Genomic DNA, 27,066 nt, shown 5'->3' on the forward strand with positions numbered 1-27,066 from the left:
CAGTGCGTGTGCCCCAAGGGGAGCCTCTGTTCGGGCATACCAGAGCGGGCAATGGGATGTCTCTCGGGAGGCAAACAGATCTACCTGGGCCCTGCCGAATCGTTCCCAAATCAGCTGGACCAACTGTGGGTGAACCCTCCACTCGCCGCTGGGCAAGCGTTGTCAAGACAGCGTGTCCGCTATCACATTGAGTTTGCCGGGGATGTGAGTGGCATGCAGCGACCTGAGTCGCTGCCAGCTCCAAAGAAGGAGACGACGGGCGAGTCGTGACATGTGGCAGGAGCGTACGCCGCCTTGGCGATTTATGTATGCTACCGCAGTGGTGCTGTCTGACCTGATTAGGACATGTTTGTCTCGAATTAACGGGAGAAACTTCCACAGGGCAAAAAACCAGTCATCAACTCTAGGCAATTGATATGCCAGCGCAGCGGGGCCCCTCTCCAAAGGCCTGCAGCTGTGTGCCCTTTGCACACGGCGCCCCAACCCAATCTGGAGGCGTCGGTCGTGACCAGGACGTGTCGGGACACCTGCTGCAGGGGCACACCTGCCCGTAGAAAGCAGAGGTCTGTCCAGGGTTTGAGTGTCTGGCGGCAGGCGGGGGTGATTGTCACACGGTGCGTGCCGCGGCGCCATGCTCGTCTCGGGACTCGAGTCTGAAGCCAGTGCTGGAGCGGTCTCATATGCATCAACCCCAGTGGCATTGCTGTGTGGAGGAAGCTATATGCCCAGGAGCCTCTGGAAGAGTTTTAGAGGGACCGGTGTGGCCGGCTTGAATTTGGCGAGGGATTTCAGCACTGACTGCGCATGCTCGTTGGTGAGACATGCAGACATTGAGACTACGTCTAACAGAGGAAACTTGCGTGATGCAGTCGGGCTACATTAAATATCGCGGCAGTCAGTGGAGATCATAAATCTTAGGAGACTCCTAAGGAGAATTCTACAGAGAACGGTCTAGTATAAAGCTCTATATGGAGGAATTTGAACCTCTCAAACTGCTAGACAGCGCGTACATTACAAAATACACTGATGAGATAAAGATACAACTGTGTGCTATGCATCAACATCGATTACAAGGTTTTAAACTAAAAAAACTCCAAACTAAAATGTTTTTACTGAAGTGACACTAACTGGTTACTAATATAGATGCATGTTAGATCAGTTAGGGCAGATCGATTCATTTTTATTATTAATAATTATTCTGTCATCTTTCACTCACTTTTATCTAAATCCCATATGACTTTCTTTCTTCCATGAATGGAAAAAATATTAATTTATTTGCCCATTTATGGAAAAAGGTGCAATGAAAGTGAATGTTGACTAAGTTTATTCTGCCTAACATCTCCTATTTTACTCCATGCAATTATGAATTGTGAAAGTTGTAGATAAATGTTTATTAACATGTTTAGGCTATATTAGTTTTTCATAACAGTGGTGTTATGGAGTGGTGGTGGTGTAGTGGGCTAAAGCACATGTTTAACTGTTAATCAGAAGGTTGCTGGTTCGATCCCCACGGCCACCACCATTGTGTCCTTGAGCAAGGCACTTAACTCCAGGTTGCTCCAGGGGGATTGTCCCTGTGATAAGTGCACTGTAAGTCACTTTGGATAAAAGCGTCTGCCAAATGCGTAAATGTAAATAACATACGCTATAGTTTATTTTTTAGAAAGACCAACTACATCAGTCTAACCACGAAATGTGGAGCCATCAATGGTCTGACCTGTGGTGATGGCCTTATTATTACAAATGCCACTCTTAAAAATGGAAGAATAATGTGAAACTTTCATGAAGCCAAGTATTTTAGAGTAATTTATATTCAGATATTCCAGGAGATGACTTAAATCAGTAGGCCTGTTTCCTGCTGATCTCATCAATCAAAACTCTAAATCATTCTTTTTTAAATAAAATATCCAATCAAATGCTGGCAGTTACAGTCACCAGTTATTTTTATCACTTTTTGTGGGGCGGGGGATTTTGGCTAGTGAAAAGTCTGAGTGGCTAGTGACTGGAATACCACTATCCACAGTGGCCTGTGAGCCAAAAAGTTAATGTCAAGCCCAGGAAAGGAGGGAAAACTCAAATTACGAATGTAATTCTTAAATCTGATAGTGTTTTTTACTTCAATGGTTAAACTTACTCAAAATTGCTGTCATTTAGGAGACCAGTGCAGCTTACTAAATGTACCCTCCCCACGGAGTAACCTGTAGTTAAGTGTTTTGCTCAAGTGCTCTGTGGTAATCATTGGATTTAACAGTTATCTGGTTTGTGAGTCATTCTTTAAAGGGATTCTCATAGAAATTAAAAATCGCAAATGAGATCTCTTAAAATATAATTAGTTTCTCCTTGACAACAATGAGATTGAGTGAGAGCAAATGATGACATTCGGCCCTGCTGAGTCTCCTGCTTCTCAGATTTTGTTTTACTAAGGAAAGGACACCAGCAATCTCATATAGACAATTTCAAGCATGTAAACAATCATTAAAATGGTAGTGACTTATAGTCACTTTTAGAGCTCTACCTACTGTATGATTATTTTGCATAAATGTAGTTCAACTACGGAAATAAGATGTGTGCTACTGTTTTTAATACTGCACGCATCCTGGGTATCCTGGGCCTGGGTAGCTCAGGGATTATTGACGCTGACTACCACCCCTGGAGTCACAAGTTTGAATCCAGGGTGTGCTGAGTGAATCCAGCCAGGTCTCCTAAGCAACCAAATTGTCCCAGTTGCTAGGCAGGATAGAGTCACATGGGGTAACCTCCTTGTGGTCTCTATAATGTGTGGTTCTTGCTCTCGGTGTGGCGCATGGTGAGTTGTAATGTGAAATTCAGTTTGAAGTGAATTTACAGCATGACTATCATAATTGTTCTTCCTTCAAAGAACTTTGGAGGGTGAATTATGGCATTTGGGCGAATGCAGTCTGATGTCAACACTTAGCAAGAATTGTTTATGGAATACAAATATGTAACTTCCTTAAATCTTCTTGAAATGGTCTATATGTCAACTTCAGAGTTCCAGAGGAGACCTCAACAATGTGTCAAACTGTGCTGAAATTTTCCAAGATACCACCAAAAAAGTAACCGAAAATACTAAAAAAACGAAAGTAATGCAATATATATATATATATATATACACTCACCTAAAGGATTATTAGGAACACCTGTTCAATTTCTCATTAATGCAATTATCTAATCAACCAATCACATGGCAGTTGCTTCAATGCATTTAGGGGTGTGGTCCTGGTCAAGACAATCTCCTGAACTCCAAACTGAATGTCAGAATGGGAAAGAAAGGTGATTTAAGCAATTTTGAGCGTGGCATGGTTGTTGGTGCCAGACGGGCCGGTCTGAGTATTTCACAATCTGCTCAGTTACTGGGATTTTCACGCACAACCATTTCTAGTGTTTACAAAGAATGGTGTGAAAAGGGAAAAACATCCAGTATGCGGCAGTCCTGTGGGCGAAAATGCCTTTTTGATGCTAGAGGTCAGAGGAGAATGGGCCGACTGATTCAAGCTGATAAAAGAGCAACTTTGCCTGAAATAACCACTCGTTACAACCGAGGTATGCAGCAAAGCATTTGTGAAGCCACAACACGCACAACCTTGAGGCAGATGGGCTACAACAGCAGAAGACCCCACCGGGTACCACTCATCTCCACTACAAATAGGAAAAAGAGGCTACAATTTGCAAGAGCTCACCAAAATTGGACAGTTGAAGACTGGAAAAATGTTGCCTGGTCTGATGAGTCTCGATTTCTGTTGAGACATTCAGTTGGTAGAGTCAGAATTTGGCGTAAACAGAATGAGAACATGGATCCATCATGCCTTGTTACCACTGTGCAGGCTGGTGGTGGTGGTGTAATGGTGTGGGGGGATGTTTTCTTGGCCAATTGGGCATCGTTTAAATGCCACGGCCTACCTGAGCATTGTTTCTGACCATGTCCATCCCTTTATGGCCACCATGTACCCATCCTCTGATGGCTACTTCCAGCAGGATAATGCACCATGTCACAAAGCTCGAATCATTTCAAATTGGTTTCTTGAACATGACAATGAGTTCACTGTACTAAAATGGCCCCCACAGTCACCAGATCTCAAACCAATAGAGCATCTTTGGGATGTGGTGGAACAGGAGCTTCGTGCCCTGGATGTGCATCCCACAAATCTCCATCAACTGCAAGATGCTATCCTATAAATATGGGGCCAACATTTCTAAATAATGCTTTTAGCACCTTGTTGAATCAATGGCACGTAGAATTAAGGCAGTTCTGAAGGCGAAAGGTCAAACACAGTATTAGTATGGTGTTCCTAATAATCCTTTAGGTGAGTGTATATATATATATATATATATATATATATATATATATATATATATATATATATATATATAGTTTGTTTTTATGGTTAGAAAAATTAAATAAATCATCATGGTAATAACATTCCAAAAGGCAAAAATTGTCCCTTAATGTAAAAGTTCATTTCTGACACTGGTAAGAACTCATGCACTTCTCATCAAATTCATCCAAGACCAAATTATCTGTACCATACTATCCACATTAATTGCATAGCTCTTCTCTTACACTTATGTTCTCATAAGTAATTTTTGGAGAAACATCTGAGACAAAGTTGATATTGAAATGAAATGACTTGACACTTATCTCAATAAAATTATTTAATGAGGATTATTGTCACATAAGAGGTATAGTATCAATAGGTTTCATATACTGTTGGCAGAAATATTTATATCCCTTATAGCCAAAGTGATGCTTATAAGAGAAACGCAATGGCATGGCATGAGCTCTTGTTCCTGCTGCATACTACAGGTAATTTTAATTACAACAGAGACAGGAGCTTTTATCTCTCATATGATTTGGAATATTGATCTCCATTTCTTGGTCAGACTCATTCGCAGATAGTTCTGGGAATTGAAAATAGTCAAGGGAATATAGTCTGCAGGCTAAGCCAAAAATGAGTCTGACCACCTTAATTTCTCTGCTGATACAGAAATGCCAATCTGAATCACTTGACACATTCTGGTGAAGCCAAGGCTACAGCCTGATCTCACATAAAAAAGTGTGTGCTGATTTTTCTTCCTGAAAAATCAGCTGAAATCGGTATACGTATGGGGCCGGGCCATAATGATGCATGCCTGGCCCCTAATCAGGCTACTAAAGGCGGACGGAGGCAGCGGTTTGGCAGAGAGAGAGAGAGCTACAGGCAGCTGCCCTGCATGCGTTTGTGTTTATATTGGTTTAATTTAAACAATATTTTGATGGTTTGTCCGGTTCTTGCCTCTTCCTTTACCCCATTACACTGGTGCTGAAACACGGGAAGGAGGAGTGATGCGCCATAGTAGAGTCCTCGCCACTACCATCCACCCCAAAGGAGCAGCCGTGGCCACCCACCGGGGGACTGAGGAAGCTGGCCAGCTGAAATCAGAGGAAGGACTGCCGACCGCGAAGGGAGGAGGGGCCGCTACCAGGGGCGGAGGAGACCCCTACCAGCCGCTAAAACGTGCCGGGGTCAAAGATAAGATTGCCATTCGCTGCGGGAGAACCGCTGCCATGGGTGGAGGAGACCCCCTACCACCCACCAAAACACGGCAGGGTATTCTGTCCACCAGGGGCCAGAGGACTGCCTCCAATCCACTCGGGGAGGAGTGACTGTCATCCATTAGAGGGTGGAGGAGTGACCGAGGACCAGGCTACGACATATCAGAGAACCGGCGAGTCATCTCTTTCCCACTGTCGCTCTGTGTTGGCCTCTACCTCTCTTTTTTTGGGGTTTTTCCCTCCCCTTGTCTCCATCCCAGGTCCGAGAAGGCGGGGAAGACATGCCGGAATGCGTGGCCGGAAGGTCATGGTCAAGCCGGTTCTCACCTTTTCCTTTCCCTTTTACATCGTTACATGCTTATTTTATTTAATCTACACCAAAACCCAAATCTAACCCTAACCATTATCATGCTTGTGTATGTTTATACAAACATGATTACTTCCTCATTTGATTTGGGATTGATCTGTGGTCCACCATGCAACTTACACAACGCACTACCAGTCAAGCCACGAGAGAAAGTAATTGTTGTTGAGCCTTTAAAAATATGTCCGATGGGAGATAGGGCATGTCAGTGAGTCGGCATACTGTTGCTGATCCTAGGGTAACAGAACTTTCGGAAACAACGTGCCGACTTCATGTGTGATCATGTAAAGGCTGCTGGGAATTATAAGTCTTGCATAATCTCAGCACTTTGAATGGTATCTGTGTTAAATTTGTGACGTATGTATTTGATAGGTGACTTCCAATCTTAATTAATGCTGACTGTGAGGAACAAATTGGCTGTAATTCATATTTGTCTGTGGAGCTGAAATGATTCTGAAAGCGTTCAGAAGGATTCTTGTCATGCCATTTTTTTTGGTCTGGCCAGAAGACATCAGTGTCCCAAGTTAACACTCTATTGTGTTTTGAAGTCAGTATCCATTGTCACTAGGTCTGTCAATCGATCAACATTTTGTATTAAATTAATTAAATTAAGTGCAAATAAAATTTATAACAATTAATCTCATATATCAATACTCAGGCATGGCGCTAGGGGTGGTTTTACCAGGCTTAAAGCCCGGATGTTTCAGAAAAAGCCCAGAATATTTTTCTAACCTTATACTAATAGACAGTATTTTCATGCGCACTGTGAAATAAAATCCTTTAGAACCGCTATTCTGCTCGCTGTGCATCAAACAGTCTCTCCTTTTACGTTCATTCACTCCTGACAAGAACCGCCCACTCAGACAAGAAATACTGATCGACCAAAATATGCACGGCACACACAGTTTGGGTCAAATAGTTGGTTTTGTGTCATATTAAACTGTTATTTATCTATAGTTTTCAGTATTGAATGGATTATATAGATAGATCTCTCGCTTTGTTTGTGATCTTTCACTGAGTTCATCATTGTGCTTTATGTGATCGCCTACATAAGAATGCTACATTAAAATCAGTAGTGTAGTTGTGTCTGAAGAGGTGAGCATACTGTGAATTTATGAAGGAACTAAGTGCTGGATTTCCCAAATTTAATAGACGTAATTTTTGAAAGATATTAAATATTTTTTATAATTTATTGCATACAGTATTAATATATATATATACATATATATATATATATATATATATATATATGAATATATATATATATATATATATATATATATATATATATATATATATATATATATATATGTATATACACACATACACACACTGTATATACGCTTAATTGTATTCATAATTAGGCACAGAATATGGGTCAGTTTCACCAAGATCCACCCAATTGGAGATTTCTGACCTCAACACTGGACTGTACATAAACCCTTACATATACATAATATATATATATATGTATATATGTGTGTGTGTGTGTGTGTGTGTGTGTGTGTGTGTGTGTGTGTAAAATCTGCACAGATTTGCACCAATTTCTTTAATGTTGTTTGTGCAACCGTTCACAAATAGACACTTCTATGCAATTATTTGGATTTTGTGAATCAATTTAGATATGTGAATAAAGCTTTCTGGCACAGACATTCTTTTTTACATGCAACAATCGTTTTATTTAATTATTGATTGTACAGATATGTTTTTGGAAGTTCAAATAATCCATTCAAAATCCTCTTTGCTCAAAAACCTTGGGTATGACGCCTCTGGGGACACTGATAAAAAAGCCCCACAGCAGAATCAATACATACTGTTAGTGTGGAGGCGTCCCTGTCGATATCTCTCTCTGGGTACCTGCAGTGCTAAATTGCTTGGCTTTCAGTTGAGATACTGATGGTTTAAGGTAGTAATTGATCCCAAATGTGACCTGCATATTTTTGGGTGAAATACACAGTAAGAAACAAGACACTATGTGCAGATTAACTGTAGATAATATCCGTAAAATGCTACACCAGGTCATGCTGCATTATACTGTATCTTAACCAGGCATGATGTGATAGGTTGTCTGCGACGAGTCGATTTTCTATCTACTGTATATGTCTTTTGTCACTGTAAAGCAGTCAATGGAAAGGAGGAGGTGAGAACCGGCTTGACGATACAAATAATATTTTTAATGATAAACTTAAAAGACACAAACACACACACGACGGACATGTCCATAAACTATCTCTCTCTCCCACACAATCCTCCGCAGTCTGCCTTTATCCCTCTCTGAGGCTTGATTAGCCTTATAAGGGACCGGGTGTGCATGATCACGACCCGGTCCCGCCCTTCGCCCTGCCACGTTCCTCCCTCGTTCTCTCAGGCAGGGTAGCTCCCGGCATGACGTACACCCCCCCCCTCCTTTCCCTGGGGGGGGCGTGCCCCTTGCCCCGTCTGCCAGCAGGTCATCCCCGTCTACCTGTATAAGGGAGGGGACAAGGGGAGGGAAACTGAAATAAGTAAATAGGGGGGGTATTTCCTGTAACACTGTAGCACCCCCCCAAAAAAACACTGTAAAATTTAAATGAGAGGGAAAAGGCCAACGCGGAGCTGCAGTGAGAGAGAGAGAGGAGAGAGAGATAAAAAATAAAAAAAACACTTACTCGCCAGTTCTCCGATGCTCCGTAGCTTGTTCCTTGGACACTCCTCCACCCTCTAACGGACGACAGCCACGCCTCTCCGGGTGGATCGGAGGCAGTCCTCCAGCCCCTGGCAGACGGAACGCCCCGCCGCGTTCTCGGGGAACAGAAGAGGTCTCCCCCGCCCCTGGCAGCGGTTCACTTACCTATCTTTGACCACGTGGTTGACGTGGTGATACAGTCTTCCAATTTCTAATGGAATCTTACTGATGCCTTATTAAATACTTATCCATGAGGCACAGAAGATCTCTGTTTTTCGATTTAAGCATTACATTGACAGATTGCATTGTAGGTTAAATACAAATAGTTAGCCAAGGCTGTCTGTACTGCTAATGTTATATTTAGTAATTGCACACCTGTGTAAAATGACACTGGCAGGGCAAACCCATTCATGAAAGAGCATCAAAGAGCATTTGATCAGTACTCTTCATTCTTACCAGAGATAGAGATAGATTTATGACTGCATAATCAACATGTCTTCTAATCAATGTCATAACAAGAGATCAAAAGAAATGTGTTATAATCATTCAGAGTGTAAAGGCTCCACTGAAATAGATTTCTGCTCATCAGTAGAAACAACAGCATCACTCATTAGTAGGCCACTCAGAGAGAGAGAACCACAAAGACTTCATTTTCTGTCTTCCAGTGAATAGTGGAAGCACTCAGCCAGTGTTTGACTAGGTGTTTCCTCTAACGAGGGAAATGGTTTTAATTTGGATTCATGGATAATTGGAAGTTTTAAGCTTTGTGGCACATTCAGATTAAACAAAATGTGCTGGTCCAAGAGCAGCCAAGTGGAAATGTTATGTTTATTTTATATAAAAATTAGCCAAACAAGCCTGACTAGCAGGGCGGACTGAGACTAAAAAGTGGCCCTAGACTTTCTGGCCCAGAGAGGCCCACCAAACCCAGCCACAACAAGCCGGATCATTGATTACATTTTACGGCTCAATTTCAAATATTTGTGTTGAAAAACTTCTGCTTAAGAACCAACCATTTCATGTGTTTATCTGACAGATCTGCTATGTATTCTCTCCCTAAACTTTGAATGGGCTGCTCTGCAAGCACCGGGATTATTTCACCATCTACCTCAATCAATGTCTGGTTGCTTCAAATTCAATTACAAATAGAAAGGCTACGCGACTTTGCTGGCTTGATTTTCATCCTGGCCCATGCAAAAAGCTCTTCCAGTCTTTATAAAAGTCTGTTTGTGCATGCAGCAGTCTGGGGCATACTTGTGACATCATCCATAAAGCTGCGCAGTGCTAGCAAACTTATCCCAGATTGCACACAGATTCCTAGATCTTCTGTCTGGTACCAATTGGGATGATCTCGAATGCAGCTGTGAACAGGATGGAAGAAATTGAACATCCCATCGCAGTTCCTTTTTTCAGTTGCTGCCAACCAGTTGTGCACCCCTGTGTTGCTTGATATATTTTCAGGTCCCTATAGGAACTACCTATTGATCTCTTAATACACTCTGGTACATGGAAAAACTCAAGAGCATAGCTGACGAGCTGGTGTGGAATTGATCCATAGGCATTTGCAAGGTCCAGCCAGACTACATGGAGGTCTTTCTTGTCTCTCTTGGTGGACTGGATCTGCTCCCATATTGCTGACGCATAGTCCACACATCCAGGAAAACCAGGTACACCTGCCTTCTGGCAGCTTGTGTCTATGTGTCCATTCTTCAGGAGGTAATCAGACATCCTCCTTGCTACCATTGAAAATGAAATATTTCCCTCCACATTCAGTAGAGCAATACTCCTAATTTATTTATGTTGGTGGATTCCTGTTCTTTGGGTGTAAAGATGGCCACTGCCCTGTGCCAATCCAGGGTATATGCACTGCTTTTCCCAAGCAACTTTCAGTTGTAACATAACAGTTTAAGAACTGATGAGCACCTCTTATACAACCTATTCTGTTCGGGCCCATGGCTGAAGTTGCCCTAGCTTTTTCTTCAGGCGGTTTTACACGGGACGCGATAGGCAGCAGGCTTTGCTTGCGATCTTGCTGCTTCTCATTTGTACAAGCTTTTGCTATTCATATGAGAAGCGGTGCGCCAGTAGAAGTGCAATAATGCCACCCACTCCTTCAGCTCCGATACTCTATCTACGAGGCGATTATTGTAAATATTGTTTTCGTTTTCAAAGTGAGTTTTAAGTGATTAAGAAAATGCACTTATTTTTTCATAAAATATTGTATAACTATAAATACTGTAATAAGCTGTTTTTATATTAATGTAAAATTATAATATCAAGGCTAAACAATGTCATTGTAAATATTGATGGTGTCTTGCCACCTGTCTCCACATTTCATGATTTTTTTGTTAGTGACTAAAGAAACAGACTGCATGTAACTTCATATTTGTATTGGCAAATTGGTAAAGTAAAACTAACATCACATCAATAATTAAAATGGGAGGGCTTCAAATGAACATGAAAAAATCCACAAAAATAACCTGTCTGGGCAATTGTATTTTCTGTTTATCTAAAGTTGATGTTTCAGACACCTGTTGCATGGCCCATTTGTATACATCGTACTGTCATCTGTTTTCCAAACATAAGCTGTACATGTTTCCATAGTCTATTTTCACCTGGTACACCGACTCATCCACACACAGCTTTCCACGAGGCTGTTTTCTTATTTATGTCTCTATTAACATTCAAAGAAATGTTATATAGCTCAGGTTTGTTTTTGACTACATAAAACCTAAATGTCCTTTGATTGTGAATAAATTCAGCTCTGATTGGTCAGTGACAAGCAGCAGCCATGGAGATATAAAACATTTTTATCCGCAAGCAGTCATGCTCAACAAAGTGGCAGGAATCTCATGAATGTGCTTATAAAAAAACGGCTCCGGTTCGACTGCCGCCTTCGTTTTGCCACCTTCCTCTGCGCTCTCATTGATAATAAACAGGTAATGCGCGGTGACCGTGTTCCATGTGAAACCGCCTTACCACTTGCCTAATCTTACTCAACTTGTGTGGAGCTACATCAAATCCCACTACTGGCGCAGATGGTTGTGGGACATATCCAGGTAAGCCTAGCAGGCTGTTTTTATGAGGATCACTTAGTTGTTTTATCATGGGATCTTCTAGATCTTGCTTCAGCATCACCAGCTTTCTACTCTTTTCATCAGGAAGCTATATATATATATATATTAGTAAACAACAGTAAATATATTTTGTTAAAGACCAAAAGTAAGTTAAAATGAAAAATGAAAATTCTGTCATCATTTACACACCCTCATGTTGTTCCAAACCCATATGCCTTTCTTTATTGTGGGGATCACAAAAGGGGATGTTAGCCTCAGTCACCATTCACTTTCATTGAATGAGAAATACCAAATGCAGAGACTCTAGGCAATTGCCTAATCTGCCTATAGCTAGTGTAATGTCAGCCAGCTGGTACGTTCTGTGTAGTATGTGTAAACCTCATTCCCCTGGCCTCAAGACGCGCACTAGCGATTGACGCTAAAGGCTGTAGCCTTTAGTCTCCTTGTTAGCGCGCACGCCTCTCATGCCGGAAATGCTGGTTTGAGTCCCGTTCGGAGCTGGTCGAGCAGGACCGGTAATAGTGGTGCCATGACCCGGTTGAGAGGGGTGAGTGTAACGGGACCCAGCTGGTACGTGCTGTGCAGTGTGTAAACCTCACTCCCCTGGCCTGAATAGGCGCACTAGCGACTGATGCTAGAGGCTGTAGCCTTTAGCCTACTTGTAAGCATGCCGCCTCCAATGCCCAGCTCATAGCGGGTCGAGCAGGACCGATTATACTAGAATCCTGTTCAAAAGTTCTCCTTTTGTGTTCAGTGGAAGAAAGTAAGTCGTAACAGGTTTGGAAAAACATGATGGTGAGTAAATTATGTCAGAAAGTTTTATTTGAATTTTCCATTCAAAAACAATCCAGACATGTTTTCCACACAGTTTCTTGTTTAATGAAAAAGGATGAATGATTATTTGGATCATTTTCATTATTTTCAATACTGTCAAAATACATGACTACTTTTGTTTGTATTCTTCAATGCTGCATTAATTTTTATTTATCCCCTCAACAACAGCAGACAATATGCTGAAGGATGAATTGATGAAAAATTGTAGTTGAGTTTTAAATATGAGACTTGAGTTGCTTTCAACCATCTGTAAATTGAGGTTTTAATCAATGTAAATTATAATCCCTCCTCCTATTTGCTCCAAAAATGTGCTTGACACATTGCATACCATATATTACACCTGACTGTTATCTTGTATGTCTCAAATGTAATTATTATGGAAACATGCAGATAGGGATAGGAATAAATATTCTGTTACAGCAAATATTAAAAATAAAGCATTTACTTTATGCATAAATAGTCTAATATGACCATCGTCAGTTTCTACCTTTATAACTCTGATTTGTTCCTCACTTTTGAAGTTGGATCTGATCCATGGAATTTAGGATCAAATCTGATTGTATATATGTTTAATAAATGAGGCCCAAGGTGTAATAAGCTGCCTGTTGCTGTTGTCTTTCATATAGCATCCCCATATAGTATGTACTTTGTTGTGAAAATGGTATTTTGTGAGGTCTCTCACTTAAAAGCATAATTTGAGCTCGCCATGTGCATCGGGGATACAAATGATGTGTCGCAAATGAATTCTGGTTAAATGAAGTCTCATTATGTGGGAAACATTTGTGCTGCTTTTTCATGTGATTAAATGGGTTGGCATTCAACATTCTTGTATTTTGGTCACTATGCAAAGCTTTATTATCTTGTATTTTGTTCTTCAGATAGCCTGCAGGTAATTACAATGTTCGGAGAAGAACTCAATTTAGTCATCCAAGGAAGCTATTTTCTAGTCATGCCAGTAAGGCTCCTATTTACTTGAATTGCGATAGACCGAATCTTCACAACTGTTGGTCAAAATTACTTTTCAAAAACAAATAACCAATAAAATTTGACAATGAACATGTCATAAATTTAGCTTCTTTAACCCAATTCACAAAAACAAGCACATTCAAGCGATATATTAGGCCTGTCACGATAATTATGCTATCAATTTATCGTACGATATATGGACATGACATGCTGTCCTCAGTATTGCCCATTGTGTTTACATGTGTGTTTGTTTACATAAGAATGAATGTCACCAACATTTTAGCAAGTCACACTGCTTCTGTCCACTCGTTAGCTCTTTGTGTCGAAGTCGGGCAATAAATAAAGAATAATCCCAAATGGACTTGATTTCAAAGCCAAATTCCACATCTCCAGGTTGGGAAAATTTTGGCTTTAAGCCAAATGAGAGAGGAGTGCCCATTAACATGAACGAGCCAGTATGTCGACTTTGTTAAAAAAAACATGTATAAAAACAGTTGCAACGAAAAGTGGCAAAATAACTCAGGGCTCGACATTAACTCTTGTCCACTTGTCTGGGACAAGTGGATTTTTGCAAGGGCAAGTCAAAGTTGCCTGACTGAAACCTTAAAAATGAAAAAACAAAAAGAATACAACGGGTTTATTTGTGATTTAACGTATGCCTGTATCACTTATTAAAATAAATGATATCGTGCTGTTGAAAATAATCTACAGTGCCTGAAATTCTGCGAGTCATTTTTCCAACAATTGTTTACAGACAGATTGTTTCACTTTTAATTGACTATATCACAATTCCAGTAGGTTAGAAATTTACATACACTAAGTTAACTGTGCCGTTAAGCAGCTTGAAAAATTCCAGAAAATTATGTCAAGCCTTTAGACAATTAGCTTCTGATAGGAGGTGTACTCTTTCAAACGCAGTGCCTCTTTGCTTGACATCATTTTGAAAATCAAAAGAAGATGACTTCAGAAAAAAAACTGTAGACCTCCACAAGCCTGGTTCATCCTTGGGGAAATATCCAAATGCCTGAAGGTACCTCGTTCATCTGTACAAACAATAGTACACAAGTAAAAACACTGTAGGACCACACAGCCATCATACTATTCAGTAAGTAGATTCATTCTGTCTCATAGAGATTTACGTAGTTTAGTGCAAAAAGTACAAATCAATCAATCCCAGAAAAACAGCAAAGAACCTTGAGAAGATGCTGGTGGAAACATGTGGCCAAGTATCTATATCCACAGTAAAAACGAGTCCTATATGGACCATGACATGATTGTTGGTACCAGATGGGCTGGTTTCAGTATTTCTGTAACTGCTGATCTCCTTGGATTTTTAAGAGATTAGTAGTTCTGTGTTCTGTGGACAGAAATGCCTTGTTGATGAGAGAGGTCAACAGAAAATGGCCAGACTGGTGCAAACTGAAAAAGAACAAACGACTCGGACCAAAAGAGTTGAAAGGTGAACTAATAATTTATGTTTCCTGTACAGCATCTATGCGGTTTTCACATAACAAATGAAAATTTGGAAAATGACAGATTTAGGGTATAGTCATAACTACATGATGATAATGCTGGCTCATCCTATTTCAAACCATTGGATTATCCCAAGCATTTTGCAAAGACCATTGGCTTTATGCAATAGAAATGCAATGATTAGCTAGACATAAACACACACAAATATATACACATCATGCTTTATGTCTCGATGCAGAGTGATCTCACAGTGAAATCGATAAGAGTACGTTGAATTTATTTAGCTAAAATTGGTCAGTGCTTACCGAAATGTGAAACGTTGCCCCCAGTGGCCAAAGCGGTCAGTGTTGTTGGGCGAATGGGCATGTGTGATCTCCCTTTTCTGGGTGAAATGTCCACAGAGGAGTGCCAAAAGTGAGTTGTGAAGCAAGTTATTTTCAGGTATACAGGCTGAAATACAGTGAAGAGGAATGCATATATTATGAAATGTAGCCCTCAACCCAAGTCCCAAACATAAACATAACCATCAGTGGACCATCGTTGCTCTGGGGGGATTGTCCCTGTAAGAAGGGCTCTGTAAGTCGCTTTGGATAAAAGCGTCTGCCAAATGCTTAAATGTAAAATGTAAATGTGAATGTAAAAATGTCTTATAGAAGAAGGAGATAGGGCTTGTCAGTGCGTCGGCATAAGGTAGCCGTTCCTTGGGTACCGAAAGTATCAGAAACAATATATCGACATCCCGTGTGATCATGTTGCTTGGAAGGGACCACCCATTAACTTCTATTGTTAGTTAAGTTCAGTCATGACCTAATGGAATGGTTTAGCATGTTAATATGGGTATGTCTTATTGCTAGGATTAGGTCTGGGTTAACTAGATTTGGTATGCTGCTGCTGCTTCTGAGCAAGTATGAAGACTTACTTGCTTACTTGCTATATGTTACTGCTAGAACATACATAGAACATACACAATCTTTCGTCAGTTATTTCTTGCCTATGGCAGCCTAACAAATCACTTTAGCTGATACCCTCATGGTGATCACTGGGTTGGTCCTGACACTTTATTTTTTTCAGGTTGTACCCTACATTAGTAAGCCATTAAGACCACATACGTTCCGTGGTCAAACTATGTGGACACCCAAATACTATACCATGCTATATGTGCTTGTTGGGCATTTCAGTAGAGTGTTGCTCCTCCCTTTCTTGCTATAACAACTTTCACTCTTCTGGTTCAGCTATCCGTTATATGTTGGAACATAGCTGTGGTGATATGCTCCCATTCATACTCATCAACAGTAAGGTCAGACACTTATGTTGGGTGATGGGGCCTGGCTTGCAGTCTGCTTTCCAATTAATTCTAAATGTGTTTAATGGGGTTCAGGTCTGGGCTTTGTGCAGGCCAGTCAAATTACAATCCAGACTCACAACACCATTTCTTTATGGACCTTGTTTTGTGCATTGGGGCATTGTAATGCTGGAACAGAAAAGGGCCCTACCCAAAGGAAGTCTGTTTGTCTAAGGAGATTGCATGGTGGTATGCTTTATTTTGTGTACTTGTTTGTAATGGCTAGCCAAAGCTTTAAATTAGAGGGGGATGCCGTGTAGTGTATACACTGTGTGTATACACAGGCCTAATTCTTTTCTCATCTATTTTATTCCTCAGCCCTCACAAATGTGAAGTTATGGGCCATCGACCGCCAGTGTTTCCAAACCATCATGATGAGAACTGGACTCATCAAGCAGGCAGAGTACATGGAGTTCCTTAAGAGGTGGGCTGCTTCTCCTTCACTTTGTATTTATTCTGTATTTTACGCACTCCCTCACCAGTAAGAATGAGAGAACGTTACTTTCTTTTTGAAAGAACAACACATAAGTGAATGGTTGCACAATCACCGGTAACTCGGCCTCTACACTCGGCATCCTTCGCCGTGTATCGCTAAACTCCAAGGTGACATGTTTTGATTGAAATATTTTGGAATGTGAAATGGCATTTTATTCCAATCAACTGTCCGCTTATTTCTGCAGTTTTCTGACGTGTTCATCATTGAGGGAAATTTGTATAGGTTAGACGCTGGCAGACGGCAGATAATGATTAGAGTGCTGTTGGTTTATGGAGATTCACTCTGCTCGTTTGAGTCTAATTCATCCCTTTCAACACACTTAGTCAGAAAATAATTTTTTTTTTAGCCTTCAGTTATTTATGAATAGCTTTGCTTTACTTGAACATCCTTTTTTTGCACTATTAAATATTGATTGCTCACCCGTTTGCTTTAAAATGCATTCACACGTGTGAATCCTCTGCATTATGTACAGTAACAGTAGATATTGCGTATGTATATCAGGATGCATTATCAGTAGAAACTAGATTCAGGAAGGAAAATAAATGAAAGTCTATGGGATTTTTATTTGTTTCATTTTTTAAAACATTACATTCATTCATGGACTCAGCAATGTCTGGTGACATATAACAATGAGTCTATGGATGGTGACAATGAAGATGAAGGAAATGTACTTCTAGTGGAAACTTAAGATGCCTTTGTGTGCTGGGTAGGCTTCAGAGAACAGCCAGTGGAGAAATGCTGTCTGTGGAATCAATATGTTGACACCCCCTCGTAGAGAATGTGACTGCAGAAACTGATCTTAATTTGTGTTGGAGGCTTAGTCTGTATTCTCTGAGGCACTTCGGATCTTAAGTAAAGATGATAAAGCCTGAATTATCTCAACAATAAATAATACATCTCTGAAGTAATATTTAATACAATGTAACTACTTGTTTTTCCAATATGATATTTAGGACTGACTGGCCAAATCTTGCATGTGATGAAATCTGATTCATTTGTTCAGATAGAGAAGTCAACATTCACTATTTCTATGTTGGTAGGAATACTAATGACTTAGACACAGTGTTGGGAAGTAACTAACTAAAAGTAGCGACTCTACTAACTAAACTTATTTCAGTATCTGTTATAACAAGTGTTGCTTTTTCAGTAAACTGCTTTTTCCAATTAGTATCAGTGTCACAAAACACTATATTATCATGAGTGAGCCGAGGAGGTCATCAAACATGCTTATCTAAACCCTCTCTCATAGCATTGGGAGGTCCAAAGCATCTAAGTGAATCAGTTCGTTCAGACAGTGTATGTAAATTAACTGGATAAAAAGCAGCCTGATCTCATGAAATGTATGTGAGCATTGCAATGCTTTTGCAAAACTGAACTTACGTGCTTCTTTACACATTTGGCTGCAGTTTCCCAGTGAAATGTCCGGGGGGGTGCCAAAACCTAGAGAAATTAGGTTGTAATCAGACTAGGTTTTTAAAGTGAATATTAGATGGAGGTTTTAATGAGAAAATGTACCTCCCTAACCCAGTGGCGGCTTGTCAATAGAGGGCGCTGGGGCGCCGCCCCCATCAAAATTACAGAAATATACATGAATACAAAAATGATATAAAAATGAAATAAAAATAAAAAAATAAAATAGTTTACTCATACGATGTGCAGTCTGGTAGTAAGAGCCTCAGCATTTAATAAAAACTGTCTTTAATCGGTTAACAATTTTCTATGTTTTTCAATATGTTTCATGCGGTTTAATGGGCGAGGGACGCCGGACTAATGGATGTCTATTTGAGTCCTTAAATTTTCGGGCAGCATGTGACCTGAAGCTGGTCTCTAATTGGTTTCTTAAAGATTCTCCTCCGGGCGCAGGTCGCTGCGTCCCTGGCAAATCAGAATTTGATACATGTTATTTTATCCAATCTGATTGGTTCTCGTCACCTGTCATTCAACTTTACGCTCTTGGCCACTACTGTGAGTGCGCATGCGACTCCGCCAAAACTTTGCTAGGCTGATCACTTTCGCAGAGATAATGGCAGCAGTTAAACCAAACTCTGTCATTGATTTACAAAAAAACCCTTTCACAAGGCATTCGCTGAACGAGGCGTTCGGCCAATAAAGACGCGCCGGGCGCTCAGACCAGAAGAGCGTGAAAGGATTGCAGCAGAGGTGAGTTTGTTATAGAAATGAGTCAAAATACCATTTTACATTATTGTTGTGCTGCAGAGATGTCCTGCCCACATATCATATTCTACAGACTCAAGAAAACATTTTTTGTTTGGTATAAATCCTTACAAAAATCATAATTTTAATATTATACAACAGCATCCCAAAAATAATAAATTGGCAACATAAAAATAAATGATCCAAATGAAATATGAATCCACCAAAAACTACTGTCTTGTATGGGACAAAAACTCAAATGGCTCTATTTTTATTTTGAAAGTCATTGCAACTGTGACAACTAGTGGCCTACTCCTGGTTACTACCTTACATTTACACATATATATATATATATATATATATATATATATATATATATATATATATATATATATATATATATATATATTTAATTATCTCTATAGGTCTGTGATCCTGGGACACACTAGGGAGCGTTTCACCTTCACAGACCACCTTGTCTGTGCCACCTTGTTGCAGGGGGACAGGTTTGATAAGTACAAGGATACCATTCCTTAAGATGCATTGAGCAGCACCATGAAAGTGTACCTGATGCTCAGTGGAAGCAAGCTGAAGACAGAGCTCAGTCTCATCTACAGCAAGGAAGAATTCAAAGCCTGCCGTGGTGCTGTGGACCTATTCCAGCTGTTTATGGAGAATAATCTCGAAGAAGTCTTTTTCGAAACTGTGACTCCTAAAAGTTCTTATTACCGCACCCATGACCACGGCTGAAGCTGAGAGGTGCTTCTCAACCTCGAAAAGAATAAAAACTTTTCTCAGAAACACCATGACCCAGGAGAGGCTGAATGCATTGGCATTGCTCTCCATGGAAAAGAGACTTGTTACTGAGATGACTGACTTTAATCAGAGAGTCATTGAGAAATTTGCTGGCCAGAAAGAAAGGAGAGCAAAATTTATGTTCAAGTAGTCAACATGCTTTTTGGTACTGCCTTTTGGTACTGCTTATTATCACCAGCCGCCACTGCCCTAACCTAAAGCTTTATCCTAAACCTAACCAATAGTGTTCTGAAAGATAAAGGGAGTTTAACAAAACAGTCAACTATACCCTTAACCCACACTTTACCCTAACCGATGTTTTAAAATACAAATTCAAAATGAAAAGCACATTTTCTGAAACAACCAACTCATTTTGTTTGGGCTTTTATGACACTTTAACGTCATGGTAGCCGTTGCAACCTCCGTTCCCCGAGGGAAGGAACGAGACGTGTCGAATTAAGTGACACAAGGGGTCTTCCTGGGATGCCAAACGTACCTCTGAACCCGATAAAAGGCCAATGTCAAGTTGGCAGACAGAATTTGCATGCCCCGCCCTGGACATATGGGTATAAAGGGCAGTGAGTGCTAGACAGGATTTTGCACTGAGGAGCCGAAAATAAGGTACAGCCGTTTACAGTGGTAGGTCTAGTGCTGTGGCAGGAGGGACACAACATCTTGTTCATTCTCTTGGGGAACGGAGGTTACAACAGTAACCATGACATTCTCCTTCTGTCATTCACTTGACGTTGTGTCGAATGAAGTGACACAAGGGGTCCCATATAAAAACGGCATGCACTGACCGCGTTACGTGAACTGCCGAGACAGGTGCAAGCAGGCTTCTGCGTGCTAGAGGCAACGTAGCCAGAGGCAACGTAGCCCTCCCCAACGCTCCAAAAAGAGGTGTTACATACAGACCTTTGGTCCCCCGCACCCCTGGGGGGGACGGGCGTTACATGACTAGCATGGGAGCAAGCCCGGTAGCTGTGCCTTTTCTCTCACTATGTCTCTCACCTAGGATGTAAAGCGGCTGGGGCTATCTTAACGCTATGAAATGTGTCAGGAAAGGTGGTGTTTCCCGGTCCTATTCTTTCGGGGGGAAAAGACCCTGCGGAGGCCACATCCTGCCCAGTCTAGTTGGAGATAACATGTGGCAAATACACCATGAGGGTTGTGAAACCGTACATGGGAAATGGCCCGGTGGTAGGTCCAGCCTAATGAGGGGGGACTCTACAAGTACAGCTACCGGGGCAGTGGGGCTGCTCAAGGGAAACGCGGGTCTGCCGAAAGGGGAAACGTACCGCGGGAAATACATCACGGGGAGTTTGCCTGAAAAGGGAACTAAGCCCGTGGAGCCCGAGAGGACCACAGAGATATCCCAGGAGGGGAACAGGCTAGTCTGGAGAGGGTTCAGTCTCTGGGCGCCTTTCAGGAACCTGATAATCAAGTCGTGCTTACCTTGGGAGTTGCCATAGGGACCTGCTTGCCCCGGATTGGTGGGAGAAACCTCCGTAGAGTTGATGTGCCAACGCTGCCAGGGTCCTGTCCAGAGGCCAGCGGCAACATGTTTCGGGACTCTAGTCTGTAGCCAGTGCTGAAGCGGTGTCATATGCATCAACCCGAGCGGCGCGGCCATGGCTGAGGATGCCATATGCCCCAGGAGCCTCTGGAATTTTTTTTGAGGAACCGCTGTGCCGGGCTCGAAGAAAGCGAGGCACCTGAGCACTGACTGAGCGTGCTTGTGAGACGCGCTGTCATTGAGACTGAGTCTAACTCCATGCCGAGAAAAGAGATGCTCTTGTGGACTGTACAGCATGCAGAGAGTGAGAACGCCAGCTGGAAACGTGCCGTAGATCCAACAGCAGTGCTTATCGCCAGTAGAGGTGAGTGGAACAGTGGTGAACTCAGCTTTCTGTTACACAACCGTTCGGCTTCGAAGACTGGCACTCGCTGCCCCGCTTCCCTGTATACCTGTATGTCCGGGGCGGGGCATGCAAATGATGTATGCCAACTTGACATTGGCCTTTTCTCCGGTTCAGAGGTACGTTTGGCGTCCCAGGAAGACCCCTTGTGTCACTGTCGACACAACGTCAAGTGACTGACAGAAGGGGAACTCATCTTTGGCTGGGCTCAAAGCCGTGGTCCATGATTCCAAAGGCCAGTGCTCTCAGTGCAATCAGTTGAGCGACCAAGCACGCTATTCATGTCGGAATAAGTGTGTATAGGTGAGTCTGTAATAGAAGTATTAAAATGTATATTTTTTCAAATCAACCATTAAAGTAAAAGTGTTTCAATATCATAACATTGGGGGGGTTAGTAATAGAGTGAAAATTAAGTGCTTATAAAGTAGCAATGTGCTCGAAGCTGAATACATTATTCGAAAAGGCACGGATAATGACTTCAAAATGAATAACGGATTCTTCTGAATAATATACACGATGCAATATTAAATTAGTGACCTGAAGTGATGATTTCACCTTGGAGCCCATCTATCTGACTTTTAAAGTTGACCACATTTATTAAGAAAATGAAATGCTCCATAGAGTATTCATACATTAGGAATATTCCTTCCCTGAGGTCAAGAGATAGCAAAAACAGATTTTTTTAGCTTATAATTCTATAACATTTTTGTCAAAAAAACCGAAAAAACAGTTTTCAGTTGTACATACTGAATTGAACGATACCACATTTTCCTATGTCAGCCATTTTGAACGTCGGCCATTTTGAATTTAGTCGAATGACTTGGCCTATCTGTTACAAGACTTGGTATGTGTATTTTGAATCATGCTCTGGAGGGACTCAAAATGTTTTGGGACAGTGTCACATTGTGATCAAAAACTAAAAATGCTATTAGCTACCGACCAATAACTGGTCTTGATAGATTCCGTGGTTCATGCCCAGAACAATGATACCAATTATGTCATGATCGAGCAAACTTCCTGTCTGCCATTTTTAAATGTTTTGAAAACATATTTTCGAACTTATCCTTTCGTCCCATTTGCACGAAAATTATATTTTAATAAATTATAAATTATAGCTTTTTGTCGTGTGTGCCTTTATGTGATGCAGAGAGGGACAAAGGCTGCATCATATAAAGGCACTCACAAAAAAAGTTATTCACATAATTTAGATAAACCATACCGTTTTCGAATATCGCTTCAATGAAGAACATGCAAAATTGAACTTTAGGCTGTATCTCCATAACGCTTTGAGGGATTGGGACACAACTTGGTACATGTCATCACCATTAGGCCCTGGGGTTACCTGCAGCATTTTGGCACTCTTCCCCATACTGATCAGGAGATAGAAAAATTGCTATTTTGGCTAATAACTCTTGGACGCTAATAACTACTTCTTAAAATTGTTGTTGTATCTGGGCATGATGGTTATCATGCAGATAACCATCATGCCCAGATACAACAACAATTCTAAGAAGTAGTTATTTTTAGTTATTTTTATAAGAAATCTGTTATTTTTCTAACGCCTTACACACTGTTCATCAGACTCAAACCAAAAACATGTCATAAAGCTTCTTTTACTGCTCATGGTGCTGATAATTGTCTTAACCCTGGTATCGCTGCTTGCAGCTATATTTATTATTATTATTATTTTACTAAATAATGGTGTCCTGTCTTAAAGATTCCTGATAGATTTACATGACTTTCACCTGTTTGAAGGCTATATTGATTTTATTTATATTTATTTTAATGTTTGAATTTGTATTTATTATTCACTGCAGAATGTGTACTTGACATTTCACATTTTGCTTGACACGTCCTGCCTTCAGGAGAAACCTCCTGCCACCAGGAGAAACGCACAGTTATTGTAGCGCCTCCAGTGTTCATTTCTCCAGGAATCTGCACCAAAACGTAGAAAGCAGCGAGTAGAAGTCTGTTTGCAAAAATGTATACAGAGGAACATTAGTTCTATGAGACAAGGTTGTTAAAAAGAGATTCACCAGTTTACTCAATTGTAGCATGGGAAGTCTATTCAGATGGTTCATCCAAATTAACTAGTTCAAATAAATCATTATTTCACTGGAGCCTCAACACAGGAGTCACTTTTTTATTTTATTTGTTTATACAAAATATGCTGCTGTTTATCACTATGTTTTCAATTCAGTTTTATAATATAGAAGACTATATTATATAATGGCACAAAATCAATAAAGTAGTAAAACAATGAGTAAAACAATATGTCTCTTGTATTCTATTAATTCATTAACATTAGTGACTGTCTATCTGTGGATATTTCATACATTTTCAACCCTCTTTGCTATGCATGAAATATTCTCGTGTTTTTACTACGAGAATGATGAAATGTAATTTTGTGGTATGTGAGGAGTTGCATTTGACAGCGGTCTAGAGTTTGTTAGAACAATAATGTTGTGATGGGACAGGATATTTTAACTGGTTGCATAAAGTACTTTGTTAAATAGTAATTTGGAAAATAGTCTACTTTAAAGTGCTTCTACCATCTAAATGATTGATGTTTTTTATCTGTTTGTGTATGATCGTATGTGATTTGGTGTACAGCACATTTGACCAGCTGACATCAATTACGTGCAAATTATGTCAATAAGTCTCTTTGGCGAATAAGTAGCAGGACCTGTCATATGGTGAAAAAAAACAACGCAACTTATTTTCTGGAAAATAAGGTACTTTGAATTTAATTTGACAGTTCAGACTGAGACATAATTCCAAATAAAATCTGATTTAAATCAGAGTTCAAACCACATTGCTATCATATAGCAACCAAGAGCAGGGAAATAGTTAAGCTCATCCAGTGAAGGTCTTTATGGTTGTCTGGTTTATATGGCTATTTAAAATGATTGACAGATTTATTTTCAAATTAAATGTAATTAGAAGTAAACCTGCACCTCAACCTGAGGCATTATTTATTGAGTTATTGTTTTCTTCCAGAAGTATACTTTCCTGCTTAGCTCACTTTTCTTTCATGTACTGTATACTCATTATTCCTTTATTTACCTGTTTTATAATGCTGTTTATTGATTTTACCCAAAGATTCTGAGTTGATTTCAGTTATTTCCAAATACTTATGGCCAGTCCCTTTAAGCACATTCCTTTGAAACTAGCCCTTGGGTTGTTGTTGTTTTTCTGTTGGCCAAGCATGATGATACTGTGTGAAAGACACTGCTAGTTTTATTGGCTCTCGTAACCTTAAACATGCTCTTTTTCATCTTCTCCAGTGTTCCAACGTTCCAAGGCCTTTCAGAAGAAATACTCAGCAAGCTAGCTGACGTGCTGGAAGAGGTAAGTTCAATAGCCAGTGAACTGTGTTGTGCAATACGCTGCAAGAAATACATTTTAAAAATGTTTTTTTATTTGCACACACTCTCTGTGCTGGTTTGTTGCCTGATTCACTCATGAAATTATGCAGATAAGACAACGGCGCAATTCTGAGCCCACATTCTGAGCCCACAAAATAACTGCTAAATGCAAATTGTAATCGCAATTCTGATCTTTTGGTCCGGTTCTGAGCGCTGTATAGCAGAGGGCGCTGCAGACCACCGTATTTGACACACCCTGCCGGCAATGTACAGCATCACTTTGATCCAGACACCTGAATCATCTCTTAAACATGCAGAACTTGGTATTTGATTAAGTACTGCTGATATGATCAGTTGAAAATGTTCACAAACATCAATTACCGCCTACTTTCATTTGGTGGTAATAGCGTGATCTAACTTGAGCCAGGCACTTTTTGTGAATGAAGCGCAATCTACAATTAGCCAAATTTACATAGAAAGGAGGCCTGTTTGCATGGAAAGGAATGACAATGACTAGATTAAAAATCTCAAGATGCAGCGCAATGCTTGCGCCTGCTAAAATAGATTGGGGTCGGTTACTGATTAAGACGGCTATTTTTGCACTGAAATAGTGTGTGCAAAAGTGCTGCAACTGTTTAGTGAATCTGCCCCAAAGTATTTTGAAATGGCATGCACAAACCTCGACACTTGGTTCATAAAACATGACTTGGAAAACATTAACATTTATGCATTTGGCAGACGCTTTTATCCAAAGCGACTTACAGAGCCCTTCTTACAGGGACAATCCCCCCGGAGCAACCTGGATTTAAGTGCCTTGCTCAAGGACACAATGGTGGTGGTTGTGGGGATCAAACCAGCATCCTTCTGATTACCAGTTTACCAGTTATGTGGTTTAGACCACTACACCACCACCACTCCACAACGATCAACAAATTGATATTGAGAAACAAGCTCATCCCAACATCGCAAAACAACATGTAACCTACGGTGACAACATAATCAACAGCAACAATGTAAATAGAACTATGCAAATGGCCAAACAATGCAACCATATTATTCTTGCCACGCTGCATGCTGGGAAGAGGGTAAATGAGACTGAACCCAAATAAATGCATTAATCCAACTCACTGCTGTGCTTGTTGGTTTGATTTAAAAAGAAATGGCTCCACTGAGATGCATTACTTGCTCAAAAAAATTATAATTTTTACAGTGCAGTGTTTCTGGGAACACCCCATGTGTTATGTACAGTATACGATAATATGATAACATGTTTCATGTTCCATGTTATACTGAAAAATCTAATGTATTATTTTAAGATAATCTTGAAAACAGTTATGTGAATTTCTTTGAATGTCATTCCATTTTAATTCTACTTCCTTAAATTAAAATTGTAATTCTACCTCAATCCAAATTCAAACCAAATTCAGTAAATTGAATTGGCATTCTTCATTCAATTCTGAATGGTGCACAACCCTGCCATGAACTAACAATGAACAAAGGTCCGTTCCAAAACCTAGTATGCATCCTCCAGAGGCAGGATTTTAATAGGCACGCTCCCGAAGCAAAGGCTGTTCCAAAAGGTAGGTATCTTAATTATTCTGCCTGTTAAGAAATTTAGTTTTGGCCAAATTTTAAGGTAGCATCGGATGTATCCTTCCCCAGGTAGGCAATCTCAGAGTGCACCATGATGAGCTCGGTAGAAAAATAAATCCAAGATGGCAGACGAAGCGAGATAATTGTAAATGTAATCAATTCAATACTGAAAAGTATCGATAAATAATAGTTTAATATGATACAAATCTTTTACCCAAAATGTGTGTGTGTGCATTCTGTGCGTATTTATTCTCATTGGAGGATCATACCGTTTCTCTTGTGTCACCTGCATTGAAATCAGTTGCAATTCGAGTCTCACATGTGCTGCGCGTGAGGAGCACTAATTGAATGATGCATGGAGCTGCCGCCTATGTAGCAACATGATCACATGTGAAGTCGGCATGATATTTCCGATAGTTTCAGTACCTTAGGATCAGCGACTGTATGCCGATGTGCTGACATGCAGCAT

The 27,066-nt window shown here is 40.5% G+C and overlaps 1 protein-coding gene across 4 annotated transcripts in view; it reads left to right on the plus strand.

The window, feature by feature from the left end:
- The window catches only part of LOC127633378 (cGMP-dependent protein kinase 1), a 280,392-nt gene that overhangs the window by 127,249 nt on the left and 126,077 nt on the right, over nt 1-27,066 (plus strand). For 3 of the 4 annotated variants that reach the window (XM_052112424.1, XM_052112425.1, XM_052112423.1), the window contains 2 exons: nt 16,591-16,696; nt 24,924-24,987. In XM_052112424.1, the coding sequence (XP_051968384.1) occupies nt 16,591-16,696; nt 24,924-24,987 (170 nt within the window). Of the gene's footprint in view, nt 1-16,590; nt 16,697-24,923; nt 24,988-27,066 lie in introns of those variants that run through there. The other variant, XM_052112427.1, reaches the window with a different exon arrangement.

This window comes from Xyrauchen texanus, chromosome 40 (assembly GCF_025860055.1).
Source record: "Xyrauchen texanus isolate HMW12.3.18 chromosome 40, RBS_HiC_50CHRs, whole genome shotgun sequence".
Lineage (NCBI taxonomy): Eukaryota > Metazoa > Chordata > Actinopteri > Cypriniformes > Catostomidae > Xyrauchen > Xyrauchen texanus.